Source organism: Oncorhynchus mykiss, chromosome 11 (genome assembly GCF_013265735.2).
Source record: "Oncorhynchus mykiss isolate Arlee chromosome 11, USDA_OmykA_1.1, whole genome shotgun sequence".
In the NCBI taxonomy this organism is placed as follows: domain Eukaryota; kingdom Metazoa; phylum Chordata; class Actinopteri; order Salmoniformes; family Salmonidae; genus Oncorhynchus; species Oncorhynchus mykiss.
In genome coordinates, this window is record NC_048575.1 from 12221964 (window position 1) to 12242593 (window position 20630).

General features: G+C 40.7%; 1 protein-coding gene across 24 annotated transcripts in view; it reads left to right on the top strand.

Annotated features, from left to right (window-relative positions):
• Positions 1 to 20630, top strand: part of LOC110535277 (aspartyl/asparaginyl beta-hydroxylase) — a 52953-nt gene that overhangs the window by 28559 nt on the left and 3764 nt on the right. For 6 of the 24 annotated variants that reach the window (XM_036934872.1, XM_036934873.1, XM_036934876.1 and 3 more), the window contains 16 exons: positions 8042 to 8110; positions 11027 to 11053; positions 11143 to 11184; positions 12117 to 12158; positions 14848 to 14880; positions 14963 to 14995; positions 15151 to 15186; positions 15319 to 15393; positions 15507 to 15662; positions 17693 to 17778; positions 17894 to 17980; positions 18181 to 18331; positions 18603 to 18739; positions 18963 to 19061; positions 19726 to 19815; positions 20040 to 20177. In XM_036934872.1, the coding sequence (XP_036790767.1) occupies positions 8042 to 8110; positions 11027 to 11053; positions 11143 to 11184; positions 12117 to 12158; positions 14848 to 14880; positions 14963 to 14995; positions 15151 to 15186; positions 15319 to 15393; positions 15507 to 15662; positions 17693 to 17778; positions 17894 to 17980; positions 18181 to 18331; positions 18603 to 18739; positions 18963 to 19061; positions 19726 to 19815; positions 20040 to 20177 (1301 nt within the window). The remainder of the gene's footprint in view (positions 1 to 8041; positions 8111 to 11026; positions 11054 to 11142; positions 11185 to 12116; positions 12159 to 14847; positions 14881 to 14962; positions 14996 to 15150; positions 15187 to 15318; positions 15394 to 15506; positions 15663 to 17692; positions 17779 to 17893; positions 17981 to 18180; positions 18332 to 18602; positions 18740 to 18962; positions 19062 to 19725; positions 19816 to 20039; positions 20178 to 20630) is intronic. The other 18 variants (XM_036934875.1, XM_036934883.1, XM_036934884.1 and 15 more) reach the window with 6 other exon arrangements.

Consider the following 20630-nt stretch of genomic DNA (forward strand, 5'->3'; position numbering starts at 1 on the left):
CGTTGAATGCTCCGTCAAAAGTTGATAGAGATGGAATTCGCGACACAAACGGTTTACAAAATGTTTCGTTTTAGGCTATAAAAATGGATTTTATCAAAGAAAACGGCACTTCATTTAATCACTGGGACCCTCAGGAAGAGAAATAAGAGCAAGATATCAGAATGTAAGTCTTAATTTTACCTTCAGATGTGAATGTGTCAACTGTCATGGCGGAAAATGTTGATCGCTCTTCTCAAACAAAAGCATGGCATTTGTTCTCTGTAATAGCTATTTTAAATCGGAAAACGTAGTTTGATTACCAAGATTCTAATCTTTTGAAGGATGTAAGACACTTGCATTTTCAAGAATGTTTAATGTTACGACATTGCATTTTTAGTTAGTCACTCCCTGTACGGGGATCGCAGCCATAAGAGGTTAAAGATAAAATAATGGTTAAAAGCCTGGATTTGGCGGTTGATCTGCTTCTGTTCTGTGGGTGGCATTGTGTGTTCTTTTCGAAGAATGGTTCCCGGTCTCTCCGTGGTTATGGGACCCAGGGGTTTGGGGGTGGTCTGTCGGAAATTGGCATGACAACCCAACTCGGGATGAGGAGGGCTTTTAGCGGGTGTAATAGTAGGTACCAATTTGGAGGTTTACTTAATAGCATTGCAAATATCATGGTACAGCTATACAGACACTCAATCATCATCATTACTTTTTTAATGGTACTTTTACAAACCATATATTTTGATAAATATAATTGAAACCTGTGTCTCATTATGGTAAGTGGTGAGATAAGTATAGCCAGTTGTAATTGCAATGTCTTAGCAGATAATAAGAAAAGACGATCAGTATTTACCTGGCTAAAAGAGAAGGAATATATCTATTGTTTACAGGAAACCCATTCAACAATTTTAGATGAAGTTTTGTGGAAAAAGAACTGTGGTACGAAATATATTTCTCCCATGGGCAAAGAAATTCAAAAGGGGTGATGATATTAATTGAGAGTAATTTAAATCCAAATGTGCAAATTGTCCGAACAGATCATCAAGGTAGATGGATTATTTTAAATATGTTATTGGTCAATAAACCGATATGGCTTATTAACCTATATGGTCCAAATAATGATGATCCAAGCTTCTTATAAGTATATATAGGAATTTACCAACTCTACAAGCAACACTATACTTTATTATTATGGTGGGGGATTTTAATACGGTTTTAAATACCTCTATGGACCGTAAAGTAAATCATCTAGCGTGTCCTGCGCATACAAGTATCTGACTGAGCGGTGGTAGGCAGAAGCAGGCACGTAAACATTCATTCAAACAGCACTTTCGTGCGTTTTGCCAGCAGCTCTTCGTTGTGCGTCAAGCATTGCGCTGTTTATGATCAAGCCTATCAACTCCCGAGATGAGGCTGGTGTTACCAAAGTGAAATGGCTAGCTAGTTAGCGCGCGCTAATAGCGTTTCAAACGTCACTCGCTCTGAGCCTTCTAGTAGTTGTTCCCCTTGCTCTGCAGGGGTAACGCTGCTTCAATGGTGGCTGTCGTTGTGTTGCTGGTTCGAGCGAGGAGAGGGACGGAAGCTATACTGTTACACTGGCAATACTAAAGTGCCTATAAGAACATCCAATAGTCAAAGGTTAATGAAATACAAATGGTATAGAGGGAAATAGTTCTATAATTCCTATAACTACAACTTAAAACTTCTTACCTTGGAATATTGAAGACTCATGGTAAAAGGAACCACCAGCTTTCATATGTTCTCATGTTCTGAGCAAGGAACTGAAACGTTAGCTTTCTTACATAGCACATATTGCACTTTTACTTTCTTCTCCAACACTTTGTTTTTGCATTATTTAAACCAAATTGAACATGTTTCATTATTTACTCGAGGCTAAATTGATTTTATTGATGTATTATATTAAGTTAAAATAAGTATTCATTCAGTATTGTTGTAATTGTCATTATTACAAATTTTAAAAAATTAAATCGGCCGATTTAATCGGTATCGGCTTTTTTGGTCCTCCAATAATCGGTATCGGCGTTGAAAAATCATAATCGGTCGACTTAATGACTATATATCTCTTCCCAGCGCTGCAGATTTTGCTGTGAGGAGGCAGAGTAATTCGATTTATTTTGGTATTGTCCATATGTAGCTCATTTTTGGTCACAGGTCCAGGAATGGCTGAAGAATTGCAACATTTACCTAGAACTAACGCTGCAGGTGGCAGTACTTGGTGATTTTGAAAAGTCATAGTCAATCAATTAATAATTATTATTTATCTTTATCTGTAGAATCTATGAGAATAGAAAGGTTCAGACATTTTGAAGCATCAAAGCACAGTTGAAAAATATATGGCAAATGGATGGTGTTAAGAGATAGCTGAGGGGTTGAATGGAGCTGAAGGGTGGGACTAATTACAAGATAACCAATGTAAAAACAAACAGTGTTTGTAAAATGTATATAGGTTCAGAAATGTTGTGAAATAGCACAGTTACAAATAGAAATCAAACTGGATGGACATCAGAAATAGAGGAAGGACTAAAAACAAACGTCTCCTTCCTGAGTGGTATGACGGCTGCGTGGTCCCATGGTGTTTTTTTTGTTGCGTACTATTGTTTGTACAGATGAATGTGGTACCTTTCAGGCATTTGGAAATTGCTCCCAAGGATGAACCAGACTTGTGGAGCTCTACAAAAAAAAGATTCTGAGGTCTTGGCTGATTTATTTTGATTTTCCCATGATGTCAAGCAAAGAGGCACTGAGTTTGAAGGTAGGCCTTGAATTACATCCACAGGTACACTAAAATTATGCCTATTAGCCTGTCAGAAGCTTCTAAAGCCATGACATCATTTTCTGGAATTTTTCAAGCTGGTTAAAGGCACAGTCACCTTAGTGTATGTAAACTTCTGACCCACTGGAATTGTGATAAATTTGAATGTTTCAACTAAGGATTCTAGCTTTAAAGATGCACTCCAGGCATTGTTTAACTTTCCCTGTTTTAATATCAGCTTTTAATATCATGGATGGTCAGTCCTTGCATCCATAGCTCTGTCTATGAATTTGAGGGTGCTTACATTTCTCCAGGCCCATCCAAACAGAGGCGAGGTAATCAAACCTTAACCATACTGCTAACCTTATACCTAACCCTTTAACCAAAAAGCACATTTTCGTGTTCATACATTTTCATAATATAGCCATTTTTCACTTTCCAGCTTGCCCTTGGACACTGTCAAATTTTTGGGGCGGATTTATAAACATTAATTTATTTTTTACAAATATGAGGTTTTGAAAATGAACATGGCGTTAAATTTGGCATTATTCTTGTAATGCTTTTTATAAAAAACAAACTTGCGTTACAGCTTAATTTGAGCAAATTCCGAATTTGTGATTTAATTCCAACAAATCCTGCAATGAACTTAATTTTTTTAGTTTTGTCGTTTGACAGCCCTAAACAAAACACAATAAAACCTCCTAGCATGTGCCATTGGTAGTGGAAAATTGAAGGGGTGTTAACAATACTGCCCTTTATAACAAGTTTCCAACCCCCAGAGCACCCAACTATTGAACTTGGGAGGAAATTAAAGGCTGCATTAAGGGAACAGTTGAGGATGATCCAGGAGAAGATTGAAGCCAAAAAAATTGCCGCAATGGCTCTGGCTGAAGTGAGGAGCATTCTGACCAAAGAGGAGGATGAGAGACAATTTGTCAATGCTCTGGAGCTTAGGAGGCAGGAGGCGGCACAAAAAGCCCAGGAAATGCTAGAGGCTCAATTTTAGAAGGAAAAAGAGGAAATGAGAGCACATGAAAGGAGAGCACATGAGCAAGCAGAGAAAGATAGAATAGGGGAAGCAGAGGAGAAGGAGAGAGTAGAAAAAGAGAGGCTGGAAAAACCGAGGGAAGCTGAGAAGGCACATAAGGAGAAATTGGAGAAGAAAAAGGCAGAGAGAGGATAGCAAAGGAGAAGGCAGAGCTGGAAAGAATAGAGAAAGACTGGAAAAGGAGCGATCAACCAAAGAGAAGGCAGAAAAGAAAAGACTAGAGAAAGACTGGAAAAGGAGCGATCAACCAAAGAGAAGGCAGAAAAGGAAAGACTAGAGAAAGAGGGAGCAGAAAAGGAGATGATTGAGATGGAACGGGCCACAAGGAAAAGGAGAGGATGGAGAGAGAATGGGTAGCCAAAGAAAAATCTGAAAAGGAGATAGTAGTCAAAGAGAGGGCAGTGAAGGAGCAACAAGCCAAAGAGATGGCTGCTAAAGATCAAGAGTGGTTAGAGAATGAGCGCCTAGTCAAACCAAGGTCGAGATGGAACAGTTAACCACTGAGAAGGCAGGGAAGGACAGAGTTGAAAAAGAACGTGTATTCAAAGAAAAGGCAGAAACTGAAGGGATCAGAAAGGTATATGCAATGCAGTGTTTGCTTCATCTTTTCTTCTGATTGGCTGGATGGGTGTTCCGCCATATTGCTTACACCTATGCCACCCCTTCAAATCTACACATGTGTCTAAGGAGGGGCTAGGAATTGATTTTGAATTGAGCAAATATAATTGATGGTGCTGAACTCAATCACATTCAGGCCAAGCATTCATTAGTGTGTGGGTGTCTGTCTTTCTTTCATTTGTGGACTTTTTGTACCCTGCAAATCACTGATAGTGCGTACACTACTTTAAAACTAGTTACAATGCAATATAAGAGCAACGACTAACGTGTATTCTTTACTTTGTTACAAACATTTACATCATCCTAACCATTTTCTAACATAAAAGTGGTAATGTCATAATGTCAAAAGATGACAGAAAAAAAACATTTCTGACGACATGAAGTATGATCATCTCAGACTAGAGACATGAAGTAAGATCATCTCAGACTAGAGACATGAAGTATGATCATCTCAGACTAGAGACATGAAGTAAGATCATCTCAGACTAGAGACATGAAGTATGATCATCTCAGACTAGAGACATGAAGTATGATCATCTCAGACTAGAGACATGAAGTATGATGATCTCAGACTAGAGACATGAAGTATGATCATCTCAGACTAGAGACATGAAGTAAGATCATCTCAGACTAGAGACATGAAGTAAGATCATCTCAAACTAGAGACATGAAGTATGATCATCTCAGACTAGAGACATGAAGTAAGATCATCTCAGACTAGAGACATGAAGTATGATCATCTCAGACTAGAGACATGAAGTAAGATCATCTCAGACTAGAGACATGAAGTATGATCATCTCAGACTAGAGACATGAAGTATGATCATCTCAGACTAGAGACATGAAGTATGATGATCTCAGACTAGAGACATGAAGTATGATCATCTCAGACTAGAGACATGAAGTAAGATCATCTCAGACTAGAGACATGAAGTAAGATCATCTCAAACTAGAGACATGAAGTATGATCATCTCAGACTAGAGACATGAAGTATGATCATCTCAAACTAGAGACATGAAGTATGATCATCTCAGACTAGAGACATGAAGTAAGATCATCTCAGACTAGAGACATGAAGTATGATCATCTCAAACTAGAGACATGAAGTATGATCATCTCAGACTAGAGACATGAAGTAAGATCATCTCAGACTAGAGACATGAAGTAAGATCATCTCAGACTAGAGACATGAAGTATGATCATCTCAGACTAGAGACATGAAGTAAGATCATCTCAGACTAGAGACATGAAGTATGATCATCTCAGACTAGAGACATGAAGTAAGATCATCTCAGACTAGAGACATGAAGTATGATCATCTCAAACTAGAGACATGAAGTATGATCATCTCAGACTAGAGACATGAAGTATGATCATCTCAGACTAGAGACATGAAGTAAGATCATCTCAGACTAGAGACATGAAGTAAGATCATCTCAGACTAGAGACATGAAGTAAGATCATCTCAGACTAGAGACATGAAGTATGATCATCTCAGACTAGAGACATGAAGTAAGATCATCTCAGACTAGAGACATGAAGTATGATCATCTCAGACTAGAGACATGAAGTAAGATCATCTCAGACTAGAGACATGAAGTATGATCATCTCAGACTAGAGACATGAAGTATGATCATCTCAGACTAGAGACATGAAGTATGATCATCTCAGACTAGAGACATGAAGTAAGATCATCTCAGACTAGAGACATGAAGTAAGATCATCTCAGACTAGAGACATGAAGTAAGATCATCTCAGACTAGAGACAGGAAGTAAGATCTATTTCAGACTAGAGAAATTAAGTATGATCATTTGCTTGAAGCAATGTTTTTTTTCTTCTCCATTTTGAAAACGAAACAGAGATATTTGTGTTAGTGTAAGATGTTTCTCAGTGAATTGAAATGTCTGTAAAACACCTATCTTAAATACGAGCGCTATAGACTCAATTGTTAACTGTCAACTGTGTGCGAACAGTTTTCGCTTTCCACTTATGCTAGTTAAATAATATTTATTGTGTTAGCTATTGTAGGTTTTTTTGTGTAAGATAATAAGACATCTTACACAATAAGATTGATCCTTTAGAGAGAGAAATGTATCTGCAGTAAAACCTGGGCACCTCTTTGCATATTATGTGAAAAGCCTTATGAAACCAGGCTGTACATAGATTTTTTCGTAGATACTTCATTATGCCTTTTTAGTGAGAGGGTGAAACTCTCCGGGTGGAAAAACCTACCAACTCTCTAGAGCACTGTTATTGCCATTTACCAGTTGTAAATCCTACCTGTACTGTGTTTTTATTGCTGTAAAGGTATTATTTAGAAATTGGATGACAGAAAAAAAGACTACCTTTTTTAGAATCTTTGTTTTTGTGTCTTGGTGTTTGAAACAGCTGAGGTGTATTTTCATAATTATATGTAGGCCTTTTCTTAATTTTGTGAAGCATAAATCTTATTAGGTGCTGGTAGTACTGCTGAAACACCAATTTCAGGTTATTTGTTGAATCATATCATTACTGACTTAGTTTTTGTTCCAAAAATGCAATTAAACCAGATAAGGAAAGCTTGTATCCTCAATGTAAAGCCTCTGATTATTACAGATCAGTTCTCAAATTGGTGTGTGCTCCTTCAATAGCAATAACTACTTTATCTATAGCAACTTTCATACAACATGTTGTAGCCCAACCTGTTTCATCTTCAAGCATGTAGTACATATTTTGTTCTTTACATTAGGAGTAGTGCCCTTTTCGGGTCAGATTGCCAGTAGCCCTGATATGTGATTGATAAACTGTCAATGTTGACATTGCTTAGGGCATGGCCAGGACTGTCAAAGGATCCCCTTTAAAATAACCAATCAAGTTGGGAGGGGGTTAATAGTTCAGGATGTTATCTGTGTGACTAATGGCCCATGGAAGTGTTCCCATACCTGCTGGATCAGGCACTGTTACGTCAAACTGTAAACCCAAGTCAGTTGTGCATTGTTGATGATGACTTTCATTTCCCTTAATCTTTATAGAAAATATTCTTTCATTTATTGGCCTTATGGTTCAAAAGACCAGAGCCCGATCAATGTGTTTTTTTTGGTTCCGATAAAGATTTTTTGGGAGGGGGACAAAACATTTTTTTTTACTGCGGGGAAATAAAAAGTGACATTTTCTACACTGAATTCTCATAAATTGGCATCGAAAAGAGCAATTGTCTAATAACTATACTTCAGATATTGATTTCTTACATTGTGAGAATAATGATATGTCATGAGATTGACCGGAAGTGTTCAGACGAGATTCCCTTTTGTCATCCTATTTATAGAATACTGGTTATCGGCTGATAGCGATATATCGGTACAAGGCCGATTTTTAATATCGGTGAGCCAATATATCGGTCGGGCTCTACAAAATACCTAATTCTTTGGTTATTCTCACTTCTTGTAACATCAATGTATTTAAATCTATCATATTCCTGACAGTTGAAATTTATACTCTTGTGAAATAGTTATTGTTTTGTCTGTGTTGCAAATAGACTAGCTGAGATTGGGTTTCTAGAGTTGTGGTGAGAAATGGCTGCTTCTTTTTTTTACCTAATGTTTCACATGCCCACATGAACATTTCCAAACTAACAGGACTGAAGGAGAGGCCGGTTTCTGTGTTGCTGAGGGAAGCCAAGGAGGATTATGCTGTGAAAGAACCAGGTAAGACCACACCTTCTTGAGTGATTGTTTTTCAAGGATTCCATGCAAGGGCCAAACTTAGTGTCCATTCATATTGCATAAAGGAAGGTATTATCTTACTTACACAAACATACTCTTCTTACCCAAAAAACACAGATGCATAATGTGATTTGATCCATCTTGCCTGACCAAGAGACAATGAGGATGTGATACTACATTGAAAAAAATACTGTGATGTCAAAGACGCCTGTGTACATATCCTCACCAGATTTTTTACATTTATTTTTTTTCGAGGACAGGTTAGAGTGGGTGTAACTCTCACTCAACTGAAGCCCTCTGGGCTTATTTGTTAACAGAAAATGTATTTGCCCTGTCCTACGGCTACAGTACCAGTCACATGTTTGGACACACCTACTCATTGAAGGGGTTTCCTTTATTTTTACATTGTAGAATAATAGTAAAGACATCAAAACTATGAAATAACACACATGGAATCATGTAGTAACCAAAAAGGTATTAAACAAATTTTAAAAAATGTTTTTGATTCTTCAAAGTAGCCACCCTTTGTCTTGATGACAGCTTTGCACACTCTTGGCATTCTCTCAACCAGGTTCACCTGGAATTATTTTCCAACAGTCTTTTTAAGAAGTTCCCACATGTGGAGCACTTGTTGGCTGCGGGTGATTGTGGAGGCCAAGTCATCTGATGCAGCCCTCCATCACTCTCCTTGGTCAAATAGCCCTTACACAGCCTGGAGGTGTGTTGGGTCATTGTCCTGTTGAAAAGCAAATGATAATCCCACTAAGTGCAAACCAGATGGGATGGCGCATCGCTGTAGAATGATGTGGTAGCCATGCTGGTTAAGTGTGCCCTTGAATTCTAAATAAATCACAGACGATGTCACCAGCAAAGCACACCCACACCATCAGACCTCTTCTTCCATGCTTCATGGTGGGAACTACACAGGGGAGATCATCCGTTCACCTACTCTGCAGCTCACAAAAACAAGGCGGTTGGAACCAAAAATCGCAAATTTGGACTCATCAGACCAAATGATAGATTTCCACTGGTTTAATGTCCATTGGTCGTGTTTCTTGGCTCTTCTTATTGTTGTACTTTAGTAGTGGTTTCTTTGCAGCAATTTGACCATGAATGCCTGATTTCACGCAGTCTTTGAACAGTTGTTGAGATGTCTGTTACATGAACTCTGTGAAGCATTTATTTGGACTGCAATTTCTGCAGCAGAGGTAACTCTGGATCTTCCTTTCCTGTGGCAGTCCTCATGAGAGCCAGTTTCATCATAGTGCTTGATGGTTTTTGCGACTGCACTTTCAAAGTTCAAGAAATGTTTCTGGATTGACTTAAAGTAATGATGGACTGTTGTGTCTTGCTATTGGTATTTTACTGCTGCTCTTTAATTACTTGTTACTTTTATTTATTTTTCTTATCTGTATTTTTATTTTTTTTTTGCATTGTTGGTTAGTAAGTAACTCGTAAGTAAGCATTTCACTAAGGTCTACTTTTGTATTCGGCGCATGTGACTAATTACATTTGATTTGATTGTTTGAGCTGTTCTTGCCATAATATGGACTTGGTCTTTTACCAAATAGGGTTATCTTTTGTATACCACCCCTACCTTGTCACGATACAACTGATTGGTTCAAATGAATTAAGAAGCAAAGAAATTCCACAAATTAACATTTTAACAAGGCACACCAGGTAATTGAGGTGAATTGCAGGTGATTTCCTCATGAAGCTGGTTGAGAGAATGCCACAGGTGTGCAAAGCTGTCATCAAGGCAAAGGGTGGCTACTTTAAAGAATCTCAAATATAAAATATATTTGGATTTCTTTAACACTTTTTTTGGTTACTACATGATTCCATGTGTATTATTTCATAGTTTTGATGTCTTCGCTATTATTCTACATTGTTTCGTTACACAGATAAACATCTTAAAACACCACCTAGTATAGGTGTGTTGGAAATCCTCATTCAATGTGATGGGCAGAGTTTGCACTGTAGCACCCGTGGAACGACCCACAACCGGTACACATTCTCTAGCATGACTTTGGTGTTAGGTCAGCGACTGTCACAAAGGGAAGGTATTTGAATGAAAAAACGTATGCATGAATTCCGGCCAGCAGAACCCCATACAGCTACAACGACAAATGATGGAGTCGTGCTACACTGCCTGGACATGCAGTACTGCCAACTCGTCTAAAAATGAAGGACAAAAAATCTATGTAAGCTGTGGTTTGTATCTCAAAGAGAGGGTAAAACTCCCACTTACGACAGATGTGTTTTGACAAACATGTCTTCATAAGGATAAGAGTCCCTGCCCTAAACGAATGTCCTTGGATTGTAAAATTCAACTTTTGAGCCGAGCCCATTGTTAAGGAAGTTGTCCAGACAACAGAGAGGACTGAGGAAGAAGAGCAGCATCCACCGACACCGTCACAGGATCTGCAGGCCCTTGAAGGGGGGAGTCCGAATGCTGAGGGAGCTCTAGTCAAATCGGGAGCTACCTCTGAGGAATCTTTTGAAGGGAAACTGGAGGTTAAAGCAGGCTCATTTGAGGCTCTCTCTGAGGCTGCTGTCCAGGTAGAGGAAGGTGAATACCCCTCTTGATAAAATATGGTCTGTCCCAATCCCACCAGGGTACGAATGTAAACATCATTATCACCTGCTACATACTGTCATCATGGCTTATGTCAACTGCAGTTCCATTTCCTCCATGTGTAGCTAAGCATAGTCCCATCAACATGTCAGTCTGTTGGCATACAGTTTCAGTGGGGAGATATGTGTACTGTGACTCTTGAGGAAAATACATTCCACTCACTCTGTTGCTGTGCTTCATTGCAGAATAATGGAATCACAGAATATAATTGGTTTCTGTCCATTTGCAATAGCAATACATGTCCTGTCTGTTCCTTCCAGATGCTGCCCCCACTCCGGATGATGATGGTATATTTTCTCTCTTTCCGTCTTAACCATCAGACTGTAACATTCACTAGCCTATCCACTGACCTTTTTAATGTCGTTACTCATAACAGTTGATGGATCTCAGAACACGGATGTGGAATCTGAAATCCAAGGTTTGTGTGACTCAGACTAATAGTGAATGATAGAGGTAGTCAAGAGCTTGTAGTGCTCTTCTCTCCACTCACCTCAGTCCATGTAGCATCGTTGGTGCCGGCCACACAGAGACGGATCAAATGCCCGAAGAAGACATTACACATCCGTTGATCAGTAAAAAATTAGACGAATTTCAACTTTGGCTGTCTTATCTCTGCAAGCCCTCTAAGTATGAACCCATAGAAGAACCCTTGTCCCGATCCGTTTTGGATGGATACTAAATCGTCACCAGCCTCTTTATCCATTATTTCGTGTAACTCGTTCTTATCATCCTGATTTGGAATTCAATAAAAAGCTGCTATTCAGATTCAGAGATCTTATCGTAACATGTATTTATTTTTTGTATTGAGATTGCTCTGCCGCACAGGTTATGATAATACCTTTGGAAAGATGAGGCAATTGCTAGGCTCCATTCATTTAATACCATACCTTTGAACCCTACTGTGATGGCTCATCCTTCTGAAAGGGCTGGAGAGGTCAAAGCAATGGCAGGACCAGTAACCTGCTTGGCCCAGTGCTTCCTCTCCTATTCCCATAGAAAATGTTTCTTAACTATGCCCTGGATGTTGCTTTGGGGGCCTTGAGAACCACCCGAAAAGGTAGCAGGAGCGTTTCTGGCAAATGTACAAACTGATGCGACCCGCCTGGGAAAAGTAATAATGGGGAAGCCCTGGATTGGCCCACTACCTGCCAATAAAAGCATACTGTACCGGTCAATGGCCACAACAGCAATAGGCTAAAGCACATAACTGCAAACCGGCTTAGTTTGAAATGCCATCAAGCTCAGTTTAACCCTAGTTAAAAAGCTTCTGCTGTACAGAATGGTGTGACTGCCTTCCAAGTTTCAGTATTTATTCTCTCTTCCTCAAGCTTCATGTCAATGTCATTTCAGCTGCTGTCCCTCTCCCTCCGATATCGGATGATTTTATCCCAGGTATGTTTTACATCTCCTCTTAATGAAATGTGACAAGAACAATTATAAGTCACATGCTATGTCATAGCAATGGCTTGCACAACATGTTATAATAAATCACAAAATAGGCTCTTACATACTCGTACTGTAACCGAGTGGCGCAGCGGTCTAAGTCACTGCATCTCAGTGCAAGAGGCGTCACTACAGTTCCTGGTTCAAATCCAGGCTGTATCACATCCGGCCGAGATTGGCAGTCCCGTAGGGCGGCGCACAATTGGCCCAGCGTCATCCGGGTTTGGCTTGGGTAGGCCTAAATAAGAATGTATTATTAACTGGCCTAGTTATATAAAGGTTCAATAAATATATATATATATTCATTAGAGATGCATCTCTCCCGTTTTTAAGATTATTAGATACAGTACCAGTCAAAAGTTTGGACACACCTACTCATTCAAAAGTTTTTCTTTATTTTTACTATTTTCTACATTGTAGAATGATAGTGAAGACATCAACTATGAAATAACACATATTGAATCATGTAGTAACCAAAAAAATGTTAAACAAATCATAATATATTTGAGATTCAAATTAGGTCATCAGATGCAACACTCCTTGGTCAAATAGCCCTTACTCAGCCTGGAGGTATATTTTGGGTCATTGTCCTTTTGAAAAATAAATTATAGTCCCACTAAGTGCAAAGCAGATGGGATGGCGTATTGCTGCAGAATGCTGTGGTAGCCATGCTGGTTAAGTGTGCCTTGAATTCAAAAGAAATCGCGATAGTGTCCCCAGCAAAGCACCATCATACCATCTCCTCCATGCTTCACGGTCTCAACCACACATGCAGAGATCATCCAGTCACCTACTCTGCGTCTCACAAAGACACGGCAGTTAGAATCAAAAATATCACATTTGGACTCAGACCAAATAATCGTTTTCCACCAGTCTAATGTCCATTGCTTGCATTTCTTGACTCACACGCAGTCTTCTCTGAACAGTTGATGTTGAGATGTGTCTGTTACTTAAACTCCGTGAAGCATTTATTTGGGCTGCGTTTTCTGAGGCGGTTAACTCTCTAATGAACTTATCCTCTGCAGCAGAGGTAACTCTTTGTCTTCCTTTCCTGTGGCGGTCCTCATGAGAGCCACTTTCATCATAGAGCTTGATGGTTTTTTTGACTGCTCTTGAAGAAACTTTCAAAGTTCTTGACATTTTCCATATATGCATGTACTGTCGTTTCTCTTTGCTTATTTGAGCTGTTCTTGCCATAATATGGACTAGGTATTTTACCAAATAGGGCCATTTTCTGTATACCACCACTACCTTGTCACAACACAATTGATTGGCTGAAATGCATTAAGAAGGAAAGAAATTTCACAAATTAACTTTTAACAGGGCACAACTGTTAATTGAAACAACTACCTCATGAAGCTGGTTGAGAGAATGCCAAGAGTGTGGAAAGCTGTCATCGAGGCAAAGGGTGTATACTTTTGGAATCATGTAGTAACCAAAAAAAAGTGTTAAACAAATCAAAATATTTTATATTTGAGATTCTTCAAAGTCGACACCCTTTGTCTCGATGACAGCTTTCCACACTCTTGCCATTCTCTCAACCAACTTGAAGAATCTCAAATATAAAATATATTTTGAGTTTAACACTTTTTTTTTTTTTTGGTTGGTTACTACATGTTTCCAAATGTGTTTTTGAATCATTTTGATGTCTCCACTATTATTCTACAATGTAGAAAATAATCAAAAAGAAAAACACTGCAATGAGTAGGTGTGTCCACTTCTGTCTGGTACTGTATATATTTAGGATTATTTTTTGCTCAGAACTTGGGGGGGCCAAAGAAAACCACAGGCCGCCAGTTGTGGAACCCTGGCCTAGGGCTGTTCAGCATGCAAAAAGACATGTAGATCAATGACACTCAACACAGTTGTGGAACCCTGGCCTAGGGCTGTTCAGCATGCAAAAATACATGTAGATCAATGACACTCAACACAGTTGTGGAACCCTGGCCTAGGGCTGTTCAGCATGCAAAAATACATGTAGATCAATGACACTCAACACAGTTGTGGAACCCTGGCCTAGGGCTGTTCAGCATGCAAAATGACATGTAGATCAATGACACTCAACACAGTTGTGGAACCTGGCCTAGGGCTGTTCAGCATGCAAAATGACATGTAGATCAATGACACTCAACACAGTTGTGGAACCCTGGCCTAGGGCTGTTCAGCATGCAAAAATACATGTAGATCAATGACACTCAACACAGTTGTGGAACCCTGGCCTAGGGCTGTTCAGCATGCAAAATGACATGTAGATCAATGACACTCAACACAGTTGTGGAACCCTGGCCTAGGGCTGTTCAGCATGCAAAATGACATGTAGATCAATGACACTCAACACAGTTACATGCTTAGTTCCACTCTGAAGGAGAGGATGCACCAGTTGTCACAAAAGATGACTCATTTTCAGGTAGGCGGAAAGTAATATAAGCAAAACATTTTAGTAACGTTTGAGTCGATTTTCTGACCACTACATTTGGATCGGTTTGGGGTCAGTGGGACCGATACGATTGCATCTTAAACATTTTGAATCCAGAGTCGTTACATCCCTACTACTTATCGTACCGGTACCCTTATAAGCTGCTCTGTGTTTTAGCATGATAGTTAACGTTTTTAAATGTTCTGTCCTGTCTCTCCTTAGATGATAGTAGAGATGAAGCAACACATCCTTATGGTTAGTATGTCTCCATTTTGTTTTACCATGTGTCTTTAACTCATTCATACTTACATGAGTCTGTTTTGCATGTATTTTTTAGAGGATGAAAACAATGCCATTGACACGAAAGGAGGTGAGATTCAGAATGTTTTGATTATTCATTGGCCAAATACTCTTCTACTCTCCTTCCTTGCCTTCTCCTTGGTTAACTGGTCTTAACTATAACCTTGCACTGAATACTAAGCAGACATTTTTTGCACTAAATAAACAGTGGATGTATATTTTCAGAATTGGTTGAGAAGGCACAGCCACAGCAGACAGTAGGTAAGCTACAGTACTGATTCTACATTTAAACGTTTCAATATGACCATTGGTGATAGTGTGTTTATTAGACGTTGTGAATGGTCTGTGTCTACTTAGTGTATTTGTGACCTGTTTTATTTGCTTGTCTTGCAGAAGAGTCAAAGCAATACAACAACCAACCAGGCTCCTACAACAACCAACCAGGCTCCCCGGAGACAAAGGAAACAGGTGCATGCATGCACACACAAACACACACACTCTGTCTCACACACAACACACACCAATGGAATATCTTAGATAAGTCCCCAATCTTACATATGGCACTGAAATCTAATCTTTAGTACAACTGCGATACAATGCAGAGGCTGAATCAGTCCCAGAACCGGAGGCTGACGTGGAACCAGAGGTGGAATCTGTTCCGGAACCGGAGGCTGACGTGGAACCAGAGGTGGAATCTGTTCCGGAACTGGAAGCTGAATTTGTTCCAGAACTGAAAGGTTAGGAGTATAACACGTGTTATACCATAGTCTCAAACCATTGCTTTTTAAAGGAACATTCTCACTTAGAGCTCCTGTGAATAGTGTTGATTTCTTATTGTAAGTGCAGTGTACCTGCTCACCTGTACGTGTGGATTGTAGCTGAGGAGCCAGTGGTGGTAGAGGACAAAACACCATAGGGAGATTCAGAACGTCGGCACACCAACAACACACACGTTCACGCTTTATTCTCAGTAAACATTTGTGGCGGATGTTTTTTTGGGGGTGGTTCCCATAGCTGCTGCAGCAGCTGTTGACATTTAATGATTTGGCTGTAAGATGTTCAATAGACGTGTATCACTACATGACTAGGTATCAGTCACACAGTTCCTCTTAAATAAGCCTTGACTGATAAACCGGCCCGTCAGTACCCTCTTGTGGTCATTAACTGCAAGGACAATGTTGTGGTGTGAGGAACCCTGCCTACACAGCAGTAGGGAAAAAACCCACTGGTCTGAAGATGAAGTGTGGAGTGCACTTTAAAAAGCCCCCCAGATCCCTGGCCTATCCAATGTCATGAAAAAACCGACCTCTACAATGTCAAGTGTCTATTATTGCAGAGTGTTTGTAATGCTATGTATTGGTCAGTGAGAGACTTTGAAGGCACCGGTCGGCCATATTGGCCGTCCCCAGAACAAGCAAGAATGACCTTAAGAATGAATGGAATTCTACATTATTTCTATTAAATGTTTCAAGGACAAAATGACATGTATTTTTTGTTTTGGGTGAAGTGGGTACCGTAATATTAGAACTTTCAAAAAAATATACTTTGAGGAAAATGTTTTATTATTTACATATATAATTTTTATGTTTAGCTCACATAATATAATTTAAAAGTAGGGTGTCTGTAATAAAATAAACATGGCAAAAACCAATGTAGACATTAATAAATGCATTTCATGGTAGGGGAGTGCCAAGATGGAGGCTTCAGCACAGTCATCTAGTGTATACTATATATAAATCATTGGTTTGCTGCTGTTGGCGTTATTGTTTACTTTACTGTGTTTACCAGTTTATTCTCAATATAATCCTTTATATAAAACTTTGTTTTTTTCCAAGAAAATCATTATGCTTTTTAAACCAGATCTGTTCTTGGGGCTTAAATGTGTCTTTCTTTATAAGAACTATTGAAAATCTTGTAATGTTTTTTTAGACCATATTTTAGTTACATGGATCTGAAAATCTTTAATCAATATCTGTTATTTGTGCTGCCACAGTATGTTGCTAGCATTAATTTGTCTAGCTGTCATTTTCTTCCCTTTGTATATCTTTCAGAAAATGCTGAGGACCAGCCCAAGGATAAGCTTAAAGAAAAAGGAAATAGCTTATTTTATCTATTTTTATGGCGGAGCTTTACAGAAGCAAGATAGCAATGGGTGGTCGACCCTCCTGGAGAGCTAGGGTTTTGTTCCACCGCTACTGACGCACCTACTAATTCTCCTCCTCGGGGACCTTGATATACTGAATCGGGTGTTTAAGTGTAGCAAAATCGTGCACACGCCGAAGCTCTGCAGGAGGGTTGTTCACATCCGTACTGTAGTTATTGTCCTCCGTCGACATTACGCTGTGTCAGTCGTTTAATTGTGAATACTGATGTCATTGAAATGAGTCACAATGAGGAAGTGACTTCAGAGTAGAAAATAACCGTGATTACAGTGTGCTCTGCCATTTTCACTGAGAAACTGCATACAATAGTCACATGCTGAGGTTGCAGCCACACACACATTTGTTTTGTTTAACCTTTATTTAACTAGGCAAGGCAGTTAAGAACAAATTCTTATTTTCAATGATGGCCTAGGAACAGTGGGTTAACAGCCTTGTTCAGGGACAGAACAAGAGATTTTTACCTTGTCAGCTCGGTGATTTGATCTAGCAACCTTTCGGTTACTGGCCCAACGCTCTAACCACTAGGCTACCTGCCGCCCCTGGTTGGAATGGTTGGTTGGAATGATCCAACCAACCCCTCAGTGAGGTTCTGTTCTTCGTTTCAGCCAAAAAGAAGAAGCCCAAACTCCTGAATAAATTTGAGAAAACGATCAAGACGGAGATTGACGCTGCTGAGAAGTTACGTAAAAAGGTAGTCTGGTGTTGTCCTCTTTATAAGCCTGTGCAAGGTTTTTAATGAACATGTTATTATCTTGAAAGTAAATGGCTGAATCAATGCTGATCTGTTGTCTTGTTTCACCACCCAGGGGAAAGTGGAAGAGGCTGTCCGGGCTTTTGAAACTCTAGTGCTGCAGTATCCTCAGAGTCCCAGATGTCGCTATGGGAAAGCCCTGGTGAGAACGACGTCTCAATTTTCCTGGTTTATTTTGAACTGGTCAAACAATTTGTAACCGTTTAACACTTAGTGTTTTACACTTTAACAAAACACTTAAATACTGTATACTATGAGCATAAACAAATTGCACCCATGTACAAATAGTGAAAATACCTGAAATGTTGTAGGGCTCATTGTGTGTGTGCTATGTGAGTTCAGGCTGAGGATGGCCTGGCAGAGAAGATGCTCAGCAACGACATGCTGCAGAAGGCCATCGGCACATACAAGGAGGCGTCAGAGCTGCCCAACGCCACACCTGACCTCATCAAGGCCACACTGAAGAAACGGGCTGAGCGTCAGCAGTTCCTCGGTAATACACAGGTCCCAGCATGCTGGAGTGACCACGCGCGCGCACGCACACAAACACATATTTTTGAAGGTAGAGAGGATATTATATTGTCCATTTCTCCTGTGTACTTAGTTTGAATACCAAATTTGGACTCAGATGAATAGAAAAGGGGTTGTAGTGGTTGTCTTTCTCATGTAGATTTAATTGATTATATATTTTTTATAACTGAGATTTCTGGGGAGTCTGGTTGTACATAGGGTGACTCCCAATCCTCTCTCTCTCTCTGGTGTAGGTCGTATGAGGGGTGCCTTGGCCACGTTGGAGAAACTGGTACAGATCTTCCCTGAGGACATGGCCCTGAAGAACGATCTGGGCGTGGCCCACCTGCTCATCGGAGACAACAACAGTGCCAAGAGGGTCTACGAGGAGGTGCGCCAAAGACGTCACCATATTGGTGAAACAATGTGTAGAAAATGGATTGCTATTGTGTTGCACTTTTTCACCCATGTCTGTGCTTCAGCAAACACAATTGAAATGTGATCGTAATTTGCAAGATTACAAGTAAATTAAATGTGGCCACTTTCAGTAGGGAAGCTTCAATGAGTGTTATTGTTTGATTAACAATTGATTTTGAATGATGTTTCCCCGGTAGGTGTTGGCCACTGCACCAAGTGACGGCTTTGCTAAAGTCCATTACGGCTTCATCCTCAAATCAGAAAACAAGATCGCAGAGAGCATCCCATTCCTCAGGGTAAGTACTGTGTGTTTTATAAATAATACATGAATCATGATCACACAGATTCAAACCACTCTTCTGATTCTGAACCCCCTCTCTCTGCACTGAACCCCCCCTCTCTGCACTGAACCCCCCCTCTCTGCACTGAACCCCCCCTCTCTGCACTGAACCCCCCCCTCTCTGCACTGAACCCCCCATCTCTGCACTGAACCCCCCATCTCTGCACTGAACCCCCCATCTCTGCACTGAACCCCCCATATCTGCACTGAAACCCCCCCATCTCTGCACTGAACCCCCCCCATCTCTGCACTGAACCCCCCCCCCTCTGCACTGAACCCCCCACCTCTCTGCACTGAACCCCCCCCTCTCTGCACTGAACCCCCCCCTCTGCACTGAACCCCCCCCCCCCCCCCCCCTCTGCACTGAACCCCCCCTCTCTGCACTGAACCCCCCCCCCCCCCTCTCTGCACTGAACCCCCCCCCCCCCCCCCTCTGCACTGAACCCCCCCCTCTGCACTGAACCCCCCCCCCCCCCCCCCCCCCCCTCTCTGCACGGAACCCCTTCTCTCTGCACGGAACCCCTTCTCTCTGCACTGAACCCCTTCTCTCTGCACTGAACCCCTTCTCTCTGCACTGAACCCCCTCTCTCTGCACTGAACCCCCTCTCTCTGCACTGCAGGATGGTTTGGAATCAGGAGACCCTGGCACAGACGACGGCAGGTTTTACTTCCACCTCGGAGACGCTTTACAGAGAATGGGAGACGACAGTGTGAGTTAAGATCAAACTCAGACACTAAGCTTACACCAATACTGACTCAACACCAGCAGTATTCACTAGAGTAACTTCACTTTGTATGGTAACAGTATGACTTCTTGTGATTACTCTTTTTCTTCTGACAATAAGAAATAACAGAGCATTTGAAAATACTGTGTGTGAGTTCCAATGTGTTGGTTTTTGAATACTACATGCACCATGGTCTTCTCCTTTCTCAGGCCTACAAGTGGTATGAGAGAGGGCACCAGAGAGGTCACTTTGCCTCCGTATGGCAGCGATCTCTTTATAATGTGGACGGTCTCAAAGCCCAGCCATGGTGGACGCCCAAGGACACTGGATATATGGATCTAGTCAAGGTACTGATGATGGTAGACGTGATAATGTCTCAGCTGGTTGTCTTTTCTCTCTGCTAGTTGATTGATCAATGTCACAGAGTTCAATAAAGCCTAGAGCGATTACTTCCTCTCTGTTCCATTGATCACTTCTGTGACAGCGTGGGCAGGGACATCTGAAGAACGATCTGGCTTTAATGGTCGTTCTTCCCCTGAGCAAGGCAGTTAACCCACTGTTCCCCGGGCCCTGAAGACCTGGATGTCGATTATGGCATCTCCCCCCCCACACCTCTCTGATTCAGAGGGGTTGGGTTAAATGCGGAAGACACATTTCTGTTGAATGCATTGTTATACAACTGACTAGGTATCCCCCTTTCCCTAATGTAATCTTATAATCTCCACCTGGCACAGCCAGAAGAGGACTGGCCACCCCTCGGAGCCTGGTTCCTCTCTAGGTTTCTTCCTAGGTTCCTGCCT